Below are 19,804 nucleotides of genomic sequence, written 5' to 3'. Positions count from 1 at the left end.
ATATTAGGTAATACGGTTCAGTTCACGAATCCAAGATTGCAGTGGACATGCTCTGGAGTGAGGCTTGCTCTTATTTTTTGGATGATGTTCCCAGCAGCTGGTAGCCATGGTAAAGATACTCTCTGTCATGACTTCAGCCATTTGAGAGGTTCATGAGCAGGTCAAACTCATCTATACGCCCATTGTTAATACTAGTAACACAGAACAAAACCAAATTAGAAAAGACTGTTACTAATCAACTACCTAATGTTATGTGGCAGAGGTTTACTATTCAGAATAAACACTAATATTAATGCAAGGAAAAAAACACCTAGGAAGCAGTGTAGCTACTCCTCTTTAATGGTTGTAATGGACGTCACAGCTCCAGGGTGCTGGCATTTAAATACTCATGCACTGCAGTAGTGCTGTCGTGGAAGGAAAGCTTTGCCTTACACAGTTTGCATTTAACTTTGTTTGTTTTGTGAGAAATGCTTTTAACAGTTTTTCAAATCTTCATTTCCATATTTTTCCATTCTTCTGTTTTGCCATTCTCGCTACACTCTGCTTCGTTAGTAGCAGAGTGTAGCGAGAGTGCAGTCTTGGTAGACCATATAGGCATTACTGCCCCCATAACTTCCTGTAGTGTATTGCAGTTACAAAAACACATTTACGTGACGGTAGATATGACCTAATGCAATGAACGAGGGTACAGCTATCGGGGATAAAATGTTACCTGTGGTTCCTCAAATGGCCACTTGAGGCTGCCTTCAAAAGCCACTCAATCCTCATATGCTCCTATGTTGAAATACACACTTTCTAAATTCAAGTTACATGGTTACTGCCTGATTGCCATCTCTGTAGCTATTTCATCTGTTTAGAACAAAAGTATGGGGGTGAATTTCATGACAACTACCTCATTTAAATGGTTTAAGGCTCTAAAGTAGGCCTAACTAATGGAACAACAAGTGGGAGCAGAAACAGGGAGTGATTACTCACAGCTAATTCAAGTCACTGACCTGGACCTTTTTCTGTGTTTATGCCTGCTAATTCTACAAACAGACCATCCAAGAAGTGAGAGAAATTCTACCATTTTATTGGTATAGTATGTTGCTTAGTACTAATTAGCAGGTATCTATGTCTCTGAGATGTAATCATACACTGTATTGATTCACCATACTAACCTAGCTTGCTAACATTAACTGATAACTTGGCACGCCACCATCTTATCCAAATATGGTCACTTCTGGCTGTGTGCTCTTCCGCTGCTGTAAGCCCATCTGCTTCAATGCTTGACATGTTATACATTTAGAGATGCTCTTCTGCATACACTGGTTGTGACGAGTGTTTGTTTGAGTTGCTGTTCATTAACAGTTGAACAGTTTGATTAATGCTGATTGACATTAAAAACAGACAGATCAACCAAAATGAGCACCGATACACAGCTTATACAGTGGCTTGCAAAAGTATTCGGCCCCCTTGAACTTTTCCACATTTTGTCACATTACAGCCACAAACATGAATCAATTTTATTGGAATTCCAGGTGAAAGACCAACACAAAGTGGTGTACACGTGAGAAGTGGAACGAAAATCATACATGATTCCAAACATTTTTTACAAATAAATAACTGCAAAGTGGGGTGTGTGTAATTATTCAGCCCCCTGAGTCAGAACTACCTTTTGCTGCAATTACAGCTGCCAGTCTTTTAGGGTATGTCTCTACCAGCTTTGCACATCTAGAGACTGAAATCCTTGCCCATTTTTTTTTTTGCAGAACAGCTCCAGCTCAGTCAGATTAGATGGGCAGCGTTTGTGAACAGCAGTTTTCAGATCTTGCCACAGATTCTCGATTGGATTTAGATCTGGACTTTGACTGGGCCATTCTAACACATGGATATGTTTTGTTTTAAACCATTCCATTGTTGCCCTGGCTTTATGTTTAGGGTCGTTGTCCTGCTGGAAGGTGAACCTCTGCCCCAGTCTCAAGTCTTTTGCAGACTCCAAGAGGTTTTCTTCCTGTATTTGGCTCCATCCATCTTCCCATCAACTCTGACCAGCTTCCCTGTCCCTGCTGAAGAGAAGCACCCCCAGAGCATGATGCTGCCACCACCATATTTGACAGTGGGGATGGTGTGTTCAGAGTGATGTGCAGTGTTAGTTTTCCACCACACATACCGTTTTGCATTTTGGCCAAAAAGTTCCATTTTGGTCTCATCTGACCAGAGCACCTTCTTCCACATGTTTGCTGTGTCCCCCACATGGCTTGTGGCAAACTGCAAATGGGATTTCTTATGGTTTTCTGTTACCAATGGCTTTCTTCTTGCCACTCTTCCATAAAGGCCAACGTTGTGCAGTGCACGACTAATAGTTGTCCTATGGACAGATTCCCCCACCTGAGCTGTAGATCTCTGCAGCTCGTCCAGAGTCACCATGGGCCTCTTGGCTGATCAGCGCTCTCCTTGTTCGGCCTGTGAGTTTAGGTGGACGGCCTTGTCTTGGTAGGTTTACAGTTGTGCCATACTCCTTCCATTTCTGAATGATCACTTGAACAGTGCTCCGTGGGATGTTCAAGGCTTGGGAAAACTTTTTGTAGCCTAAGCCTGCTTTAAATTTCTCAATAACTTTATCCCTGACCTGTCTGGTGTGTTCTTTGGACTTCCTGGTGTTGTTGCTCCCAATATTCTGTTAGACAACCTCTGAGGCCATCACAGAGCAGCTGTATTTGTACCGACATTAGATGCACACAGGTGCACTCTATTTAGTCATTAGCACTCATCAGGCAATGTCTATGGGCAACTGACTGCACTCAGATCAAAGGGGGCTGAATAATTACCAACACCCCACTTTGCAGTTATTTATTTGTAAAAAAATGTTTGGAATCATGTATGATTGTCGTTCCACTTCTCACGTGTATACTTTTGCAAGCCACTGTATGTGAATACATATAGTAATGTAGCTGCGATGGTTAAAAGTTGCCTTTTGATAGACTTTACTGAGCCAAAGGATGATTTAAGATGATGATATTATGATACGTCTCTGTTTGCAATTTTTCTAAGTGATGCTGTCAAGCTCCGATTTCCCAGGTATCCATCACACAATCTGACACGCTCCAAAATTTATAGCACAACACGGCACAGATTGTGACCAAGATTTTATTACACGGTGCTCGCTTGCACAGTGTAAAATGCAACGAACCCACAAGCTGTTATCACAGTCTGTATGGGATTTAAGTCTGCTTCCCGCACTCCTCTTTATTTCTGAAACTTTAAACCAGAAGAAAGACAGCCAGCCTTCATCCCGTGTTTTTCTGCGGGACCTCTAAACCAGAGCCAGGGTGTTGTTAATGGAGCCTCCTGCTGAGTTAAAAAACACGCACACCGTTACTTCAGGCTAATTGTGAAGTTTTTGCAAAGGAGCCTTTGCGTGTTTGGTAGTGCGAAATCACAGCAAGTAAAAATACATTCTCTTTGCATACCATCTCAAGTCCATTCAGGTGAAATACCTACGATCAGATTTTTTCCTAAATCACTTTAATAATTCTCTGTCTATGAAAGATAGATTGTGACGAACAATTTTTATTGAAGACTCGACTGGCATGTTATAACGTGAGGGAACTGAAGATGAAGGGAACTCACAAAGCTCCTCCCAACCACTTCACCTACACATCCTTGTATTCTGAGATGCATCCTGCTCAGCTTGTAAAAGAAAGAAAATAAGTCTCCCACAGAAGTGTGCTTGATCTGAAATTACCCTAGTTGTTCTGTAGAGTGTAAAGTGGTGGGAATTGGCAAGGCCACTCAAGATGGGGGAGGTGGATTTTACCCTACTGACTGTAGTAAGTATTGTTATAATGTAGGCTAAAGCATCTTGGGAGAGCTTTGCCTTTGTGCAGTTTCACTCAGTCTGCCTAAAGATCTTGAGGGGATTTGAAAATGTAATATCTCCCCTTGTGGTTGTGCGTGTTGTGTGTCTATAGTCTATTCAAAAAAGGGAGGTCAAACAAAATTATTTTCACTCCATGCAGTAATAAGTAGACAGGCCACTGGCAGAGACGGTCCTTCAAATAGCCTCATTCTTGAGGCTGGATCATTGAAATGTTACAGCATCTTGTTTGAATCATAATTCTGCTGATTCAAAGTCAGAGCTGAAACTGTGTGTCAGTAAAGGCCAATGCAGAAATGGCTCAGTGACTCAGACCCTTCTTTGTACCCCATTTTCCTTCAAAGAGTGTCACATAGAGACCAATAATGTCAGGGTTTAGTGGTTCAAAGCAGACATATAAGGTAAGAGCGAATAACAGAGAACCCGCTTAGACACGGCACATAAGCGTAACGTAATTGAGAATCGAAGAGAACAAAAACGAAAAGAAAATCACAGTATGGCTGATCTCTGATCTTAAAGTAATGCCTTTAAATGTCTTACGATTCTGTGGATTTAGCTGGTCTTAGCTGTTTCTCTTCATATAATCCCAGACTGCCTTCGGGATGTTAAGATCAGAGCTGTGTGGGGGCCATACCATCTGTTGTAGAATTTCTTGTCCTTTTTGTCGCTGAAATGTTTTTTTATGACTGATTGTTTGGGGTTGCTGTCATGATGCTGGATGAATTTGATGCTGACCAGAGAGCTCTGTCATAGCATTGCTTGATGGATAAGAATCAAAACCTTTGAAGCACCTAAAACTTTGACACAATATTGAATGTCATAAATTTCTTAGACTAGCCCAACTCTAACCCCAAGCCAAAGCCTTCAGTTTTAGGTTACCACAGATTCCAATAGTCAATAATCATTCAAGCTATTTTCTAGTGATTTTTGATTTGCACGATATTATACGAACTTTTCAACAATCGTACTGGAGAAAAAAAAGAAGCATTTTAATCCAATCTGATAGACTACTGTATATAAGGCATACGTGCTGCCTGACCCTTAAGGATTATTTTACTGGACAGTAACAGCCCAAATCATCGCTGCAGGACATAAGAAATGAAACATTTGTTGAGCACAGTGTTTGGGGCTGTGCGTTATTGCTGACTGGAGCATGTGGACGAGGAGCAAAGTCCGTGCCAGCTGGCTCGATCGTTTTCCGTGGGGGTTTGACATATGATACAGCAAAAAGCAATCTGACCAACCGCAGTCTTTGTTACTTTGCAAGCACCATGTGTATTTATTCACCATGTGTGCAAATATATACAGGTGTAATAAGATCCCACGAACTGATACTGTGACTTTGTATATGTACGAGGATATAGACTGAGTCTAATAAATCACTCTTTGTTCTTAGTGTTTAAAACAGGCTAATGTAAAGACTGAGAGGATCGATATCTTTAATTAGAGTCAATGAAAGACCGGCCATAACAAATCACTGGCAGCAGAGATTAACTACAGGAAGAAAGCAAGGGGATTCTAATGCACTCAAAAATACCACCATAATCATGTGTCGATTACTTAATGCCAAATTACAAACAACTAATTAAGAAATATTCTATGTAAAGTCCTTTTAAGTGCAGAAGAGTGGGGGCACTTTTAATATTTTTTTATTTTTTCGTAACTCACAGATGACTTGAACTATATTAGTCATCTTTTGATAAAAGTAACATATATATTTACTAACAGCATAAGTTATTAGAACAAAAATACAATGTTCATTTTAGCAAGAGTGTTAAAATTGAAACTGAATGATATATTAATATATATCAATATGTAGGCTGATGTTTTTAATACATAAAAAACACAGTTTTATTTTCATTTTCAGTGTCATTTTAAATGTAAATATATTCTTTTTTTTTTCTAATAGTAAAATATGTTATCAGTAGAGTAAAAGGTAGCTGTAATTCTATACAGTAGAACTCCTGCTAAATATGGCATTCATGTTATCTAGCTAGCAACACTTCATGTGTTATCATGGGTTGTTCATGTTAGTTTTTAACAGATTACCTTGAGATAAAACTGATGTAAGTTAAAACTCACAGTCATCTAAACGTTAGGCAGCAGATGAAAAATATTGTTTGCCTCTGTTAAAATCTGTAGGTTTTGTCTTTCTAGTGTGATTTTGTTTAACAGGCAACTAACTTTATAATTTGCCTTAAACTTTACCGATGTTATAAAATTCAGGAGCTTAATATGTAAAAAAAAAGTTGTTATTTTTAGCATCAAAAGTGGGTTAACCTTTTTGGTAAAATATTTATTTAAGATAAATTGGTTACATTTGTCAAATGTGATATTCATAATCTCCCACATGATGGATTTCAAAAACCGTTGTAGGTAACATTTTTCATTGGGTGTTGAAAAAGTCAAAACTTAAAAAAAAAAAAAAAAAAGCTCATGGTTATCAGAAAAGCTAAATGCATTCAGACAGCTAATATTTTTTTCCATTTTGGTGTAAATACAAAATTTAGAAAGTGATACATTTCTGAAGAGATTCTCAAATGGAATATCTAGAAAACATGCTAATTGTAGCATTTAGCTCTAGCCTAGCATAAAGGTGGTCCATTTATAAACATTTTACTCAACCTAAAATGATTTAATCAATACAGTATTGTTACAGTTTAATACAATTTTAATCCATGCTTAATGGTCTTATCATGATAAAGTCTGAAAGTTATCTTTTCACTCAGTTGTGGCTAACGCTCTTTCGCTAAATACAGTTTTTGCCTGTACACATTTTTGAAAGACTGAGAAAGACTTTGATGGAATTTGTAAAACGACTTTGAGGAGTGGTGTGAATGACTGAGAGAAATCAATCCCTTGGATAAAGTTTTGGAGAGAAACACGAGTTGATCAATTTAAAAGAAAAGACACCTTTTTGAAGTCAATACACTGTCCTTTTCAGCAAAGGCAAACCTATGAACAAAGGACCCTGCTGTCTCTTTTGAATGCATATTGGATTGATCACAGGTTGAAGTAAAACTCTTCAAAGGAGAAAACAGGGATGAGTGGGGGCTTGTGTACACAAACTAAGCTTTACCACTTCAATTAGACAGAGGTACGGTGTGGTTTCAGGGTCCATTTTTATGTAAGTTTGTAAGTTTCGCCACAGACGTTATTTAGTAAGAAATACCTTCCATTTTGGAAATATTAGGAATTATTGAGAGAAGCAATAAAGAAGCCTGAATCATCTGTAGGGACAGAAAACATTTCAGTGCGGTTAATAATAAAAATGTTATCTTAAACATGCTGCTGTAAAACTTGTGATGCCGAACAAAGTTACGAATGGTAATGTATTGATTGAACATTGAATTAAAGGGTTATAATTTTCTATTTTGAAAAATTATTTTGACAGATTTTGATACAAAGCAGTAATGGTCCAGGTGTTACCCAGGCTGGACTGAATAAGATTGCTGGCTTTATTTTCCATGTTAGAGTTTGGTTATAAACCTAAATGTCTACAAAACTGTCTGATATACAGTAACTATGAAGTTTTTTATATTATACAGATATATGGTCCTTAATTTCAGTAACTCTGGCTTTTCCTTTCCCAGCAAGTTGACATTTTTCATCTTTGAAGGATCTGAAAGACTCATTTAGCAGCAGTTGACAGTACGTATAATCCCACTCGGACGCCTCCTTAGTGATTGTTTTATTTTCATTTTTACCCCCAGGTTAATTGTAGGTGCTAAGAACTGCTTGGTTAGCTATACAACGGTTCATTTGGGTTAGAGTTTCCCTTTCATGGCATCAAGAATATGTGTTAAAAAATACCCAAATACCCAAGGGTCATTTATAACTGTCCATGTTGTCCATACGTACAAAGTTAGATGTAAAGTAACAGTGTAAAATGTAAGTTACTGTAACAGTGACTGAAAAGGTATCACTAGTGTTGACAAAATTTCAATATTAGGAGGAGTAGAAGGGACAAAAGCTATCCAAACCCACCTAACCCTGTATAAAAAAGCAGTTGTCCCCTTTGTGATTAATCAAATTTTTTGGGGAAGCAAAGTTCAATTTCACCAGCTACACTCAGGCCCTGTTGAATGAAAGAGAAATAAGCTAAAGGATCTCAAAAAGCAACACATCAAGCGACTATCTAAAGAAACAGCTGAGAAACAAAGTCACTGACATCGATCAGTCTGGAAAGGTTTATGAAAAGTAAACAAACAATAAAATAAAGGTTTTGGAGTGGACTATCAAATTACAGACTTAAATCTCAATGAGACGCTTTAGCATGACTTCAAACAGGCTGTTCGTGATTTTTTTTTTAAAAAAAAAAGCTCCAGTGTGGTTGAATTAAAACAATACTTCAAAGAAAAGGGAGCCAAAATTCCTCCACGGTGATGTAAAAGACTCATTGCCAGTTAGAGCAAACACCTGATTGCAGTTCCTCCTGCCAAGCGCGGCAGAACCAGTTATTACGTTTAGAGAGCAATTACTTTTTCACACAGGCCCGGGTAGGCTTGGATTAAATGAATGAAATCAGCATTAAGAAACTGCATTTTGTATCTACTCGGGTTATCTTTGACAAATATTAAAAATATGTTTGATATGACATATCAAAACTACAAGGAATAAGAAATGGGGCAAGTACTCATTCACAGTATGTATGTTTGACATGTTTAATACAACAGGACAGATAATACAGAAATGATAGTAGTGGGTTTTTTTACACATTTCACTTTTAGTAAAGCTAATGCTGCTTTCGAGCCATTAAAACTCCTCATGCACCCCCTTAAGTCTTGGCTGTACTTTGGCCACTGTGTATTACCAGAGGTTTGACACTAAGTAATCAAATCACAATTGCTAAATCATTATCTTTTGAGGGGTTGCATGCTAGCATTGTCATTCTAAGCACATTTAACTTCTTATGCTAACACTAGCATTTATTTTCTAACTCGCTCATCTTTTTAGTTTTATTGTTAAACATTTCTGTCTCATTAGGCCAAGAACTGTTGTTTTTTCTTCTCTTTTCTGCAAAAAAAAAAGTATTATATTTTGGGGAGTAGCATGCTTGCACTGTCACTCTAAACACATCTAGCTTGTTATGCTAACACTAGCATTTATTTTATAACTCGCTCATCTTTTTAGTTTTATTGTACGACATTCCTGTCTACTTAGGGAAAGATCTTGTTTTTTTTCCCCTTTTCTGCAAAAAGACCAAAAGTGGCAAGTAAAGCAGCAATGGCATCCAGGTGAACTTTCAGTTTCCTCTTCCTGCTTCCTGCCGTGTGACTCCAGCTCTCAGCTGGAGCGGCGTTTCCATACACGCGGTGCTGGTCTCCCAAAATCCTCTTACTCCCCCCCTCCCCTCCACACACACACACACATCCTCACATAGTTATACACAGCTGAACACGCTCACACACAGAAACACTCATGCTCACACTCGCAGACACACACAGCGTGGATTTGTTTTCTCTGTGATGAGAGGGATTATGGGATAAAGGAGACGAGGCCACAGCAGTTTAGTTCAGGTTGGACCAAAGCTGCTCTCAGCAGCAGCAGCACCAGCAGCAGCACAATGACAAATAGATGAATGTCTGGCTGCACACTGGAGATCTGCACAGCCGTTAACGCCACGGCCAGTGTGTCTTCTGGGTGCAAGAGCTTCTTATTGGGATTCTAAAGTGGAGAGTGGATATGTTTTTCTTCCAGATGACTGAAGATCAGCAGAAACAGAAGCATCTAAGCGTAATCCGTGGAAGGAAACTGAATAGAGAGGAGTGGAACTCGAAAGCCGGAAAGTATTGAAATGGATCTGTTGCTTCTAAGGATAACTCCAAAATCAGCTGTCCATCGTTTTAAGCTCTGCAAAATGCAAAATATTTGTCTGGAGACAGCTGAAACATCCCTTTTAGACTTTATTTAAGGCCATCATACACTTTGAGTCAAAGGACAGTTTTCTGTTTCATATACAGCACGCTATGATATGACTGACTGATGTATTCAACCCATCAAGAGCACAAAATGGGAATGGATTGGCTGGATTCGTACGGCGATGACGTCCTCATCTAGTATGCAATTTCACCTGCTTTAAAAATGTGTGTCAGATGGTGACTGAACAGCTTGCCTCAGTCACTTTTGAGAAAAGCAAAGCATTAAATGTGCAGAAAGCACTGGAGAATCAGCTGTTCGATCAAATACGAGTCTGCATTTTGCCACTGAAATGCCGCTAAGACTAATTCTTACCGTAGCTATGCATTGACTTGCTCCGGCAGGCATAAACTTCTCCTGGTTTGTGGCAGAGGGAGTAGTCTAAAGAAAATAAATCAAACAGTAAAGATGAGCACATGCAGATGCTGCACATTATTTCCGTGGAGAGTTAGGGGATGGGTGCTTAATGATCTGTGCGCGATTAGTCACTGTAGCATGTGAGACTTACTGTAAATTTTTATGAGTCACTAGGATGATACATCCAGTTCTCATCATTTTCTTTTCTGGTATAATTCCCACTGAGGTGCCACAGTGGCTCTTCTCCCATCTCTTCCCCTTTGACTCCGTGGACACCCACCCTCCTGGAACCCATAATGGCATTGTTAGCTTAATCTGCAATAAGAGAATCAGCTGTCACATCGGTGTGTTCCCTCACCGTGTGCGTACCGTTCTGCTGAGCGACCACCGCGGAGCCACTCGTGCGTGCAGCCATCGATTGCCTATCTGCGGAGTCGATGAGCTGTTATTTGACTGCGGTCGATTGCACTAAGCAGTGCGATCTCACACTGGGAGACAAGAAGTCTTACTAATTGGAATGAGCAAAAATCAAACTAGAGGTGCACAAAGTGTCTCTGAGAGTTTATTTTGAATATACTAGTTTCATTTAAATGCTGTATGATGATTGCATTTTCCAAATGGAGTAAAATCTGGGTAAAACTGTTACACTGTAGTCTTGAAATCCAGTAATGCTATCCATCTTACCAGGTTTTCACTGTCTCGATTAAAGATGACGGTCGCTGTTTGTCTTTATTACCCAAAACAAAAGCCAATCGATACTTAATCGAGCAGTTACTTTTAGTCTGGAATACATTATTTGCTTTAATTGTCTCTTAAAATGTGCTTGCTTTTCCTTTGCTCCATTTCTTTAGCCATAAGAACAAAACATCAGGCTGGCCGCCTCCTGGCCCAGGCTCCTGGGGAGGACTGCAGGGGCCCCCATACAGTTGGGACAGCATGAACAGCGCCAGGGAGGGACGGGAATGCCTCACCAAGTATGTATGATGATAAGCACTGGCATGCATGTATTTAAATGTGTGGTGTCATTCTGTTTATGCACAGTTATGCACTCATGCAATAATTGTGCATAAATCATTGCATGAGTGCATCACATGTGGATGCATCATGGAAAAACTACAGTATATGAACCATAAGTGTGAAAAAAGTCATGTTCAGTGAAGTCTAAATGTTTAAGGTTTTTGCAGTGCAATTATCTTTATATGGCTAATTGCTTTGATGACTTACAATGTGGTTAATATGGTTAGGTTAACAGATGATTCTATGTTGGCCATAGGTGTGAATGTGAATCTGACCTGTCCTGGGTGTACCCTGCCTCTCGCCCTATGGCAGTTGGGATAGGTTTAATTGAGTAAGTGGAAATGGATGGATAGGCCTAGAATGTTGTGAAATGGGAATAATACATGAAACTAGCAGCCTTTGTGATGGAGCCCAAACTAGTAGTAGGCTAGTTTGGTAGTGCTGATATACAACATCACAATGTAACAGTTTTAGAGTAGTTTACCAAGAGTTGTGAACAGAATCATTAATATAAAAAAACATCCCAATTGTGAGAAAAAAAGACTAGTATGTGGAATTTATACAGGGTGGGCCATTTATATGGATACACCGTAATAAAATGGGAATGGTTGGTGATATTAAAGTCCTGTTTGTAGCACATTAGTATATGTGAGGGGGCAAACTCCTCAAGATGGGTGGTGACCATGGTGGCCATTTAGAAGTCGGCCATCTTGGATACAACTTTTGTTTTTTCAATAGGAAGAGGGCCATGTGACACATCAAACTTATTGGTAATGTCACAAGAAAAACAAACTTGAGGAGTTTGCCCCCTCACATATACTAATGTGCCACAAACAGGACTTCAATATCACCAACCATTCCCATTTTATTATGGTGTATCCATATAAATGGCCCATCCTGTATATATAAACCATTAGCGTTAACTCATTAATGGAAATTTGCCGCGTTAATGCGGTTATGGCGTTAACGTCATTTTAACGAGATTAACACTGGCAGCACTAATATATATATGAACAGTTATATATTTAAATAGCTGTCAAAAAGGAATATAAACAACAGTGGAAATGAAGCAGTGTAACAGTCCCAAAGCAGTGGGGTGGGCATTGTTTCAGCGGCTTACAAAAGTAGCCATTGTTTGAGGTAATTTGCATTCCATCAGTGCATATGCAGGCTGTTGTCTCTGCAAATTTGTCATGCAGGAAGACACCTCCTGCCATAAGGACATGCTCAACTCACTGGCAGCGAGGTGCTGGCATAAAGAACACTAGGCACATGCTCAGCTGCGTGTAGAGTCTGTGGGATTCTGTGAAGATTTCTGATTTCTCTATTAACATGAGACGAGTCCCTTAGGTCTCACAGACCTAGAGACCGGTCTCTGTAACCATTTTTTAACCTCCATTCACTAGGGAAGAATGTATATTTTCCCAACTGGCTAGGGACTGGTTGCTGGAGGTTGGTGCCTGTCGCTGGCTAAAATCGGTGGTAAAACGGTGCGTGTGTAGAAGATGTTGTCTGCAAATACTTGTCAACTATTCAGTGAATGATAGTTAAAAAATTAAAAAGTGTGAAGCAAAGCAGAAACAGAAAACACAAGTCTTTATCACAGTAAAACTGTGCCTTATTACTGCTGCCAACACATTTCAAAAGGCCCAGCTTTTACTTTGAAGGTGAACAGTCTCTGTTTGTCGTTTGCATCATACCCTTCACAAATTTACCACCGGTGAGCTAGCAATTGGCAAGTGTTTGCAGATAACTTGGCGACTTCACAGGCAACCGTGGCAATACATTTTTCCCTAGCAACCTGTAGTTCTAGTTTAACAATCAATTTAATCATTGGTTATTATGAATCTTTGGCTCTCTTCTGCAGTGTGTCTTATATACTGTCATCTTCCCATCACCCCAGACAGCAGACCTGAGCCTGGTTCTATCAGAGGTTCCTTCCTGTTAAAAGGGAGTTCTTCCTTCCCACTGTCACCAAGTTATTGATCAAAGGGGGTTGTTTGATTTTTGGGGTTTTCTCTGTATTATTTTTGGGTCTTTACTTTCCAGCATAAAGTGCCTCGAGATGACTGCTGTTGACTGCTGTGATTTGACACTATATAAATAAAAATGAATTGATTTGAACTGATAGTGGGATCACTGACTGGTCTCCAGGCCTGTGTTACGAGGGCTTTAGTTTTCAGGATTTTGAAAACTTAGATTATTACAGTTGTTGCCCAAGAACCATTAAATACTATAATATATAAATAGCAAGCTAAACTATTTCTTAATTACATTTCAGTGATTATACTGTTTTTAATCAAATCTTGCCCATCACACTAGCCTTTTGCCCTTTCCTTGATTCATTTATAGTATGAGGCATTGGAAGTAAATTGGAAGTAAGTCAAAAGCTCGCCACAAACTTTGCTTTCATGAAGCGCAGCCTGTCAAGAGAAGAGAAGAGCCATGGCTTGCTCTGAGATGAGCTGCCAAGTTGCAGATATACCCATCACTCACCCATCCCTGCTGTCCTTTCCTTTGCGTTTCCCCAAAACATTTATAAATAATGTCAAAAATCCAAATAACAAATGAGTTTGTCTCTATTAGCCAGTATATACTTGCCATATTTTTGAACTGGTTTTGCGATAGTGTGTATTTTACAAACCATAGCATTTTCTATTAACTTCCACTATTAATCTGCTTTCTTTGGACAAGAGGTTTCTTTTTTTTTAGTAATCAATAAGTCATATGTCCAATGACTCGATCCCAATCATTTAAACAGAACAGAAAAACTGAATCAATAATTTCACATGTCTTTATAGCAGCATACACCTTTAAACTGTGTGGTACCTGATAGTCAATACTAGGTTAGCTGGGTCTGTTAAGCCTGTTATATAACTCTAATATGCTCTGCTTTGTTCTTGACTGTATTACATTTTTTTGCCCAGTTGTTGGGTATCTATTGAAATTATCTGATGAAAGATGACTCTTTAAATGCACTCACTTAAATCTGCGCTTGAAAGGAAGAGAGCCAACCATTACTTCCAGGAATCGTGTTTTGTTTAATAATAAACTTCGTAAATTATTATTATTATTATTTTGCTCAATCGTTCAGTTATTTCTCTAGCATCTATTACCATGTGTCACACTAGGCTGAGGCCTAGTGGTAGAAACCTCAGTAATGGCTACCGCTCCAGTAAGGCAAGAACCTGGAATTTCAGAAACATTACCAGGATCTGACCTTTTGTTTCCAGCTTTCCCTTGACCCCGTGATGCCCTCGTCTTTCCTTCTGCGGGATTAAATCCCACCGATCCTAACGGGGAATATGAACCGGCATTGCAGATTGGAACATGCTCTGTCACAGACAGATTTACTCTGAGATTTCTGTGCCGAATGGACAATAGAGATCAATGTGATAATGGGCTAGGGAATGAGAATGTGGAATAAATGGCATAAAAGAAGTGGGGCAGAGATTCAGATTGATTGGTCAGAGATGAAGGTATACTGTGGATGCTTGGAACGTGTTTCATCATCTGAGCAGATTTAGGCAAAGCTGTAGATATACTACAATAAATAGATATATTTCACTGGTTCCTAAATAAAAGTCTCAAACCACCTGAGACAGTAAAAGAAATTATTTTTGTGAGTATTCATATAGTTGCACATAAATGTCAGTATGCACGAGGCAGAAATTTCATATGATCTACTGTATGGATTGTAGGCACTGAACAATGGGATGGATGCTGGCCAGGCAACAATAGACACCCTGTACTGGACTTTATGTGCAGACAGGAAGCAGCAGCTGCCAAGGGAGCCTTTTAAGCTGCAAAAGAGAAAGGAAGCTGGGATAGAGACAGAAAGAATGAGTTAACCCCACTGAAAGTGTATATCAGCTCTTAATTAACAGGCAGTCTGCATTCTCAGTGTCTCAGCTGAGACAGACGTCTGAGGTTCAGCGGGCAAGAAGTAATTTAATACAGTACATTTACATTTTAGTGGTGCTTTCACCCCGAGTGCAATGACTTGCAATAAGACAAAGAAAATGGCGATGTGAAAAATTTAATATTAACCTATATTTAATAGAGGTGACCACATATAGCCGCCAACAGCAGAGAATTATTTATTCACAGCAAGAAGATCTGGCTGATGCAGGGTGTTTCTATTTGCATTTTCTCGTGCTTCCACTGGATTCCTCTCCAAGCGCCAAAACATGCACTAAAGCCCTCCTTAGAAGTAGTGTTGGTCCTGGGGGGCACATGGCTGCTGACTGCTGCTAAACACACAGGGCAAGTTTTTTAATAATTTTTCTTTTTTTTCTGGTTGTTTCCCAGAAAGGAGTAAGGGTATGACTAAGTACTCACTTCCAGTACTGAAAAACTAAACCTAATGGCCACATTTTTGTATAACTCATTTGTTGTGATTTTCTTATGGCTTAAAATCCAGGGTGTTTCTGCCTAATTAACTCATTGAACTGGACCGCTCCATTGAGATTGTGTTGTTGGCATGTTTTAAGAGCATTTTTAATAGAATTATCCAATGAAAAATATGCTTTATATGTGGAGCAGACAGTCTAAGAAGTTTGTATGCTAGTTTTGGTGAGTAAAAGCTAGTATTTTATTATCTTCCTAGCAAATGTTTTGATGTTAAATACCCATTGGCCCGCTGCCTTTTCTAGATGTCTTGGCACAGTTGAAAGATCCCAAAATAAAAGCTGAACTGACATCGGTTCAAGTTGCTCCTTTAATATCTCCTGGATGTCATTGTTAGCAATAGAAAGCTAACATGCACTGTGTTAAAGAACTGTTTTATGCTATCTCATTACTGATTGAAATAAAATCAAATAAAACATTTCCTGATTAAAAAGAATGAGAAGAAATGAAAATCAGAGTCAAAACTTCAAACTTTTGGGTCCACCACTTATCTTCCTGAGCTAATGACTTTTATCTTTAAACAAAAGCATTTTGAGTTTGTGACGCTAGCATCACTTACAGATGCTATAATTATAAAAGTCACGCAACAGATGAAATTTACATTTACAAAAAATATAAATAGCTTAAAAGTGTGTTTTTGTAATGCTAGTCTGTGTATGTGTGGTCACAACCATCTACTAACCACATTAGTTATCGTTGCTTCAAAATAAAACAAAGAAAGATACATTTGATCCCTTCTTTGCAACACTTATATTTCCTTACTTTGTCCCTGTTCCAAACAGTTTTCCACCTCAGTTATCTCTTGAGCTGTATCCGTGTGTCCCTGTTGCTTATGTTAGTTTGGAACTGGTGTTTCCCGCTCCTCAGAAGGATTCAGGAAGGCTTAGGTCATCTATGAAAGAGATCTGCCAACTGTTCTTATCCTGAACAGCCTGCAGACTTTTATACAGCTTCAAAAGACAAATTGCCTCCAGACTGCAAATCTGAGCGATTAAGTAAACAGAAGACCTGTACTATCTTCTATAAATGGCTTTTAAGCATAAAATGTTTGAAACCTGAGCCAGAGCACTGATTTATGACCAGCTGACTGCACAGCTCATATCATTCATTCCAAGTTTAAGGATCTCTGTCTCAGCTAAAATGATTTCTTCTGTACAACTGAAATTTAATGATTGAATTCTAATGTGCATTTAGTCATATTCTCCTAGAAAACCTTTATCCTGCGGGACAGATTTGATCCCTGTAATAGTCATTGTGCCCATTATGTCATCGAGAAGAGAAAGTATTTAGCAACTTATTTTATGTCACTCTTCGTAAGTAGGTCAGCAAATTGTCTGAACTGAAAGTGAATTAAAGCCAAAGTTAAAGGAAAGGCGTCCTTTATTTTTTTTTGCCTTTTTAAATAGTGTAATTAAATTTGAGATATTGAAAATTATATTATACAAAATGATATTTCTAAGCTTGTGTTTTTTGTGGGGTAGATTTACATAATCCCATCCAATCTTTTTACACCCAAACAACAAACAGTAACCTTCCTTTATTTACTCAATATAATTGCAACGCAGGCAGCTTCGTGGGTAGCAGAACAATTTCCCCATCGCTTTTTTTTCACATGGAATTTCTAATAATGCTGAACATAGAATTAACTGGAGTCTCTTGAATAAATGCTCTATTCTATTATCTCGTGCAATGACCAGGGGCAGCTCTAGAATTTTTCCATAGGGTGCCTGGATGTAGGCCACTAAAAATATTGGGGTGGCACACCAAAAACAGAATTTCCAGTTTTATTATGCTGTTGTCAAATATAGGTTACTTGAAAAATATGTCAAGAAAGAGAGAAAGAAAAAAATATATGCCTGGTCGATTTCCTGCTATTAATATAAATTTATATCACTGAGAAAATGGTAAATGGTAAATGGCCTGTATTTGTATAGCGCTTTACTAGTCCCTAAGGACCCCAAAGCGCTTTACACACTCAGTCATCCACCCATTCACACACACATTCACACACTGTTGAAAAAGTACATATGAAAACCAAATAAGATTTTGAAACCCATAATAATCTATTCTGATTGATTGATTGATTGATTGATTGATTGATTGATTGATTGAGTGATTGAGTGATTGAAGGTCCCAACCATGCTTTAATGATTCTCAGCAGAGCTGACCAGAAGAAGCCAAAGATTCACTCTGTGAGAATGGAGTTAATGTTAAGAACAAACAAGCTTTTCTGCAACCTGATACGGATCAAATAACAAATTTTGGGGGATGGCCAGTGCCCCAGCCCCACCTTGGTGGCACCCCTGGCACTGACCATGGCTTCTAACTGTTAGAAAATTTAGAAGTAATGTTTATTATGTCATAATAGCACTTAGTACTAAAATACAGTACCCATGATCTTTCTGAGTTAACTTCAATAATTACTTCCTCCAAACCATCAACGTGTCTTTTAGACCCCATTCCTACAAAACTGCTCAAAGAAGTCCTGCCATTAATTAATTCTTCGATCTTAAATATGATCAACCTATCTCTAATAATCGGCTATGTACCACAGGCCTTCAAGCTGGCTGTAGTTAAACCTTTACTCAAAAAGCCATCTCTAGACCCAGCAGTCTTAGCTAATTATAGGCCAATCTCCAACCTTCCTTTCATATCAAAAATCCTTGAAAGAGTAGTTGTCAAACAGCTAACAGATCATCTGCAGAGGAATGGTTTATTTGAAGAGTTTCAGTCAGGTTTCAGAGCTCATCACAGCACAGAAACAGCTTTAGTGAAGGTTACAAATGATCTTCTTATGGCCTCTGACAGTGGACTCATCTCTGTGCTTGTCCTGCTAGACCTCAGTGCAGCGTTCGATACTGTTGACCATAATATCCTATTAGAGCGATTAGAACATGCTGTAGGTATTACAGGTACTGCACTGCAGTGGTTTGTATCATATCTATCTAATAGACTCCAATTTGTGCATGTAAATGGAGAGTCCTCTTCACACACTGAGGTTAATTATGGAGTTCCACAGGGTTCAGTGCTAGGACCAATTCTGTTTACATTATACATGCTTCCCTTAGGCAGCATCATTAGAAGACATAGCATACATTTTCACTGCTATGCAGATGACACCCAGCTCTATCTGTCCATGAAGCCAGATAACATACACCAATTAGTTAAACTGCAGGAATGTCTTAAAGACATAAAGACCTGGATGGCCGCTAACTTTCTGCTTCTTAATCCAGATAAAACTGAGGTTATTGTACTCGGCCCTGAAAATCTTAGAAATATGGTATCTAACCAGATTCATACTCTGGATGGCATTACCTTGGCCTCCAGTAACGCTGTGAGGAACCTTGGAGTCATGAGCCTTGACTCAATTGAATTTTTTGCTTCTCAGCCTTTAAATCAGGCTGAAAACCAGCCAGCAGCTGTATGTCTGCTATAATTCAGTTCACTTTTATTTACTGTATATAGCACCAAATCACAACAACTGTCACCTCAAGGTGCTTTAAATGGTAAGGTAAGAGAGAGAAAACTCCAACAATCAGACCATAGCGTCTTCCTTTAAGATAAAATTTCAGTTTCTAGGGCGCTTTTTAACTTTTGCAACATGCAAACATATACCAAGTTTTAGTAAATAGCTCTTTGAAAATACTTTTGTAGATATAAAAATAGTATTTTGTGTCTGTCAAACTGTGTTGTTTTTGACATGTTTATAGATTAAACTGAAGAAATGGGAATGAATTAGGAAATGGGAATAGTGAGTTGGAAAGTCCAAAGAAAAACTCTGAAAGACCTTCAGAAAGCCTGGAGAACTATTGCTCAAGATCACTTGCACAGTACTATACATCAATCAGAAAACTGTTTATTAGTGTTGGAATTTTACTTGAATTTCCTTCTGTTCTGTATTTTCTAGCCAAGTATCGCAGAGCAACTCCCTGGAGGAGGTCCACCTAGATGGGGTCCCTCCTGCCCCCCGTCTGGTGGAGATGAGACGGGACCCTGTCCTGGGCTTCGGCTTTGTGGCAGGCAGTGAGAAACCGGTGGTAGTCCGCTCTGTTACACCAGGTGGGTGTCATGATTGGCTTAAACTAACAATCTTTAAAATGAATACTTTTATTTATTCATTTGGGCAACTGTTATAATTTTATTTAGTTGCAAACTAACTGTACACTTGCCTACCCCTAACACAGTAGTCAGTGATACACCTCTACTATACAAGTACAGCTTTATTCCGTGTGGGAGTTTTGG

General features: G+C 38.9%; 1 protein-coding gene across 2 annotated transcripts in view; it reads left to right on the top strand.

Annotated features, from left to right (window-relative positions):
* Positions 1–19,804, top strand: part of LOC146360915 (FERM and PDZ domain-containing protein 4-like) — a 97,006-nt gene that overhangs the window by 46,887 nt on the left and 30,315 nt on the right. Inside the window, exons 1-3 of one of the 2 annotated variants that reach the window (XM_084920792.1) lie at positions 9,124–9,918; positions 10,987–11,109; positions 19,470–19,621. In XM_084920792.1, the coding sequence (XP_084776918.1) occupies positions 9,845–9,918; positions 10,987–11,109; positions 19,470–19,621 (349 nt within the window). In that variant the 5' untranslated portion in view covers positions 9,124–9,844. Of the gene's footprint in view, positions 1–9,123; positions 9,919–10,986; positions 11,110–19,469; positions 19,622–19,804 lie in introns of those variants that run through there. The other variant, XM_084920791.1, reaches the window with a different exon arrangement.

The sequence above is a fragment of the Perissodus microlepis genome, chromosome 23 (assembly GCF_051167445.1).
Source record: "Perissodus microlepis isolate ML-2025 ecotype Zambia chromosome 23, ASM5116744v1, whole genome shotgun sequence".
Lineage (NCBI taxonomy): Eukaryota > Metazoa > Chordata > Actinopteri > Cichliformes > Cichlidae > Perissodus > Perissodus microlepis.
Note: the sequence above shows the minus strand (reverse complement) of the source record. Positions and strands in the feature narration are given on the sequence as shown.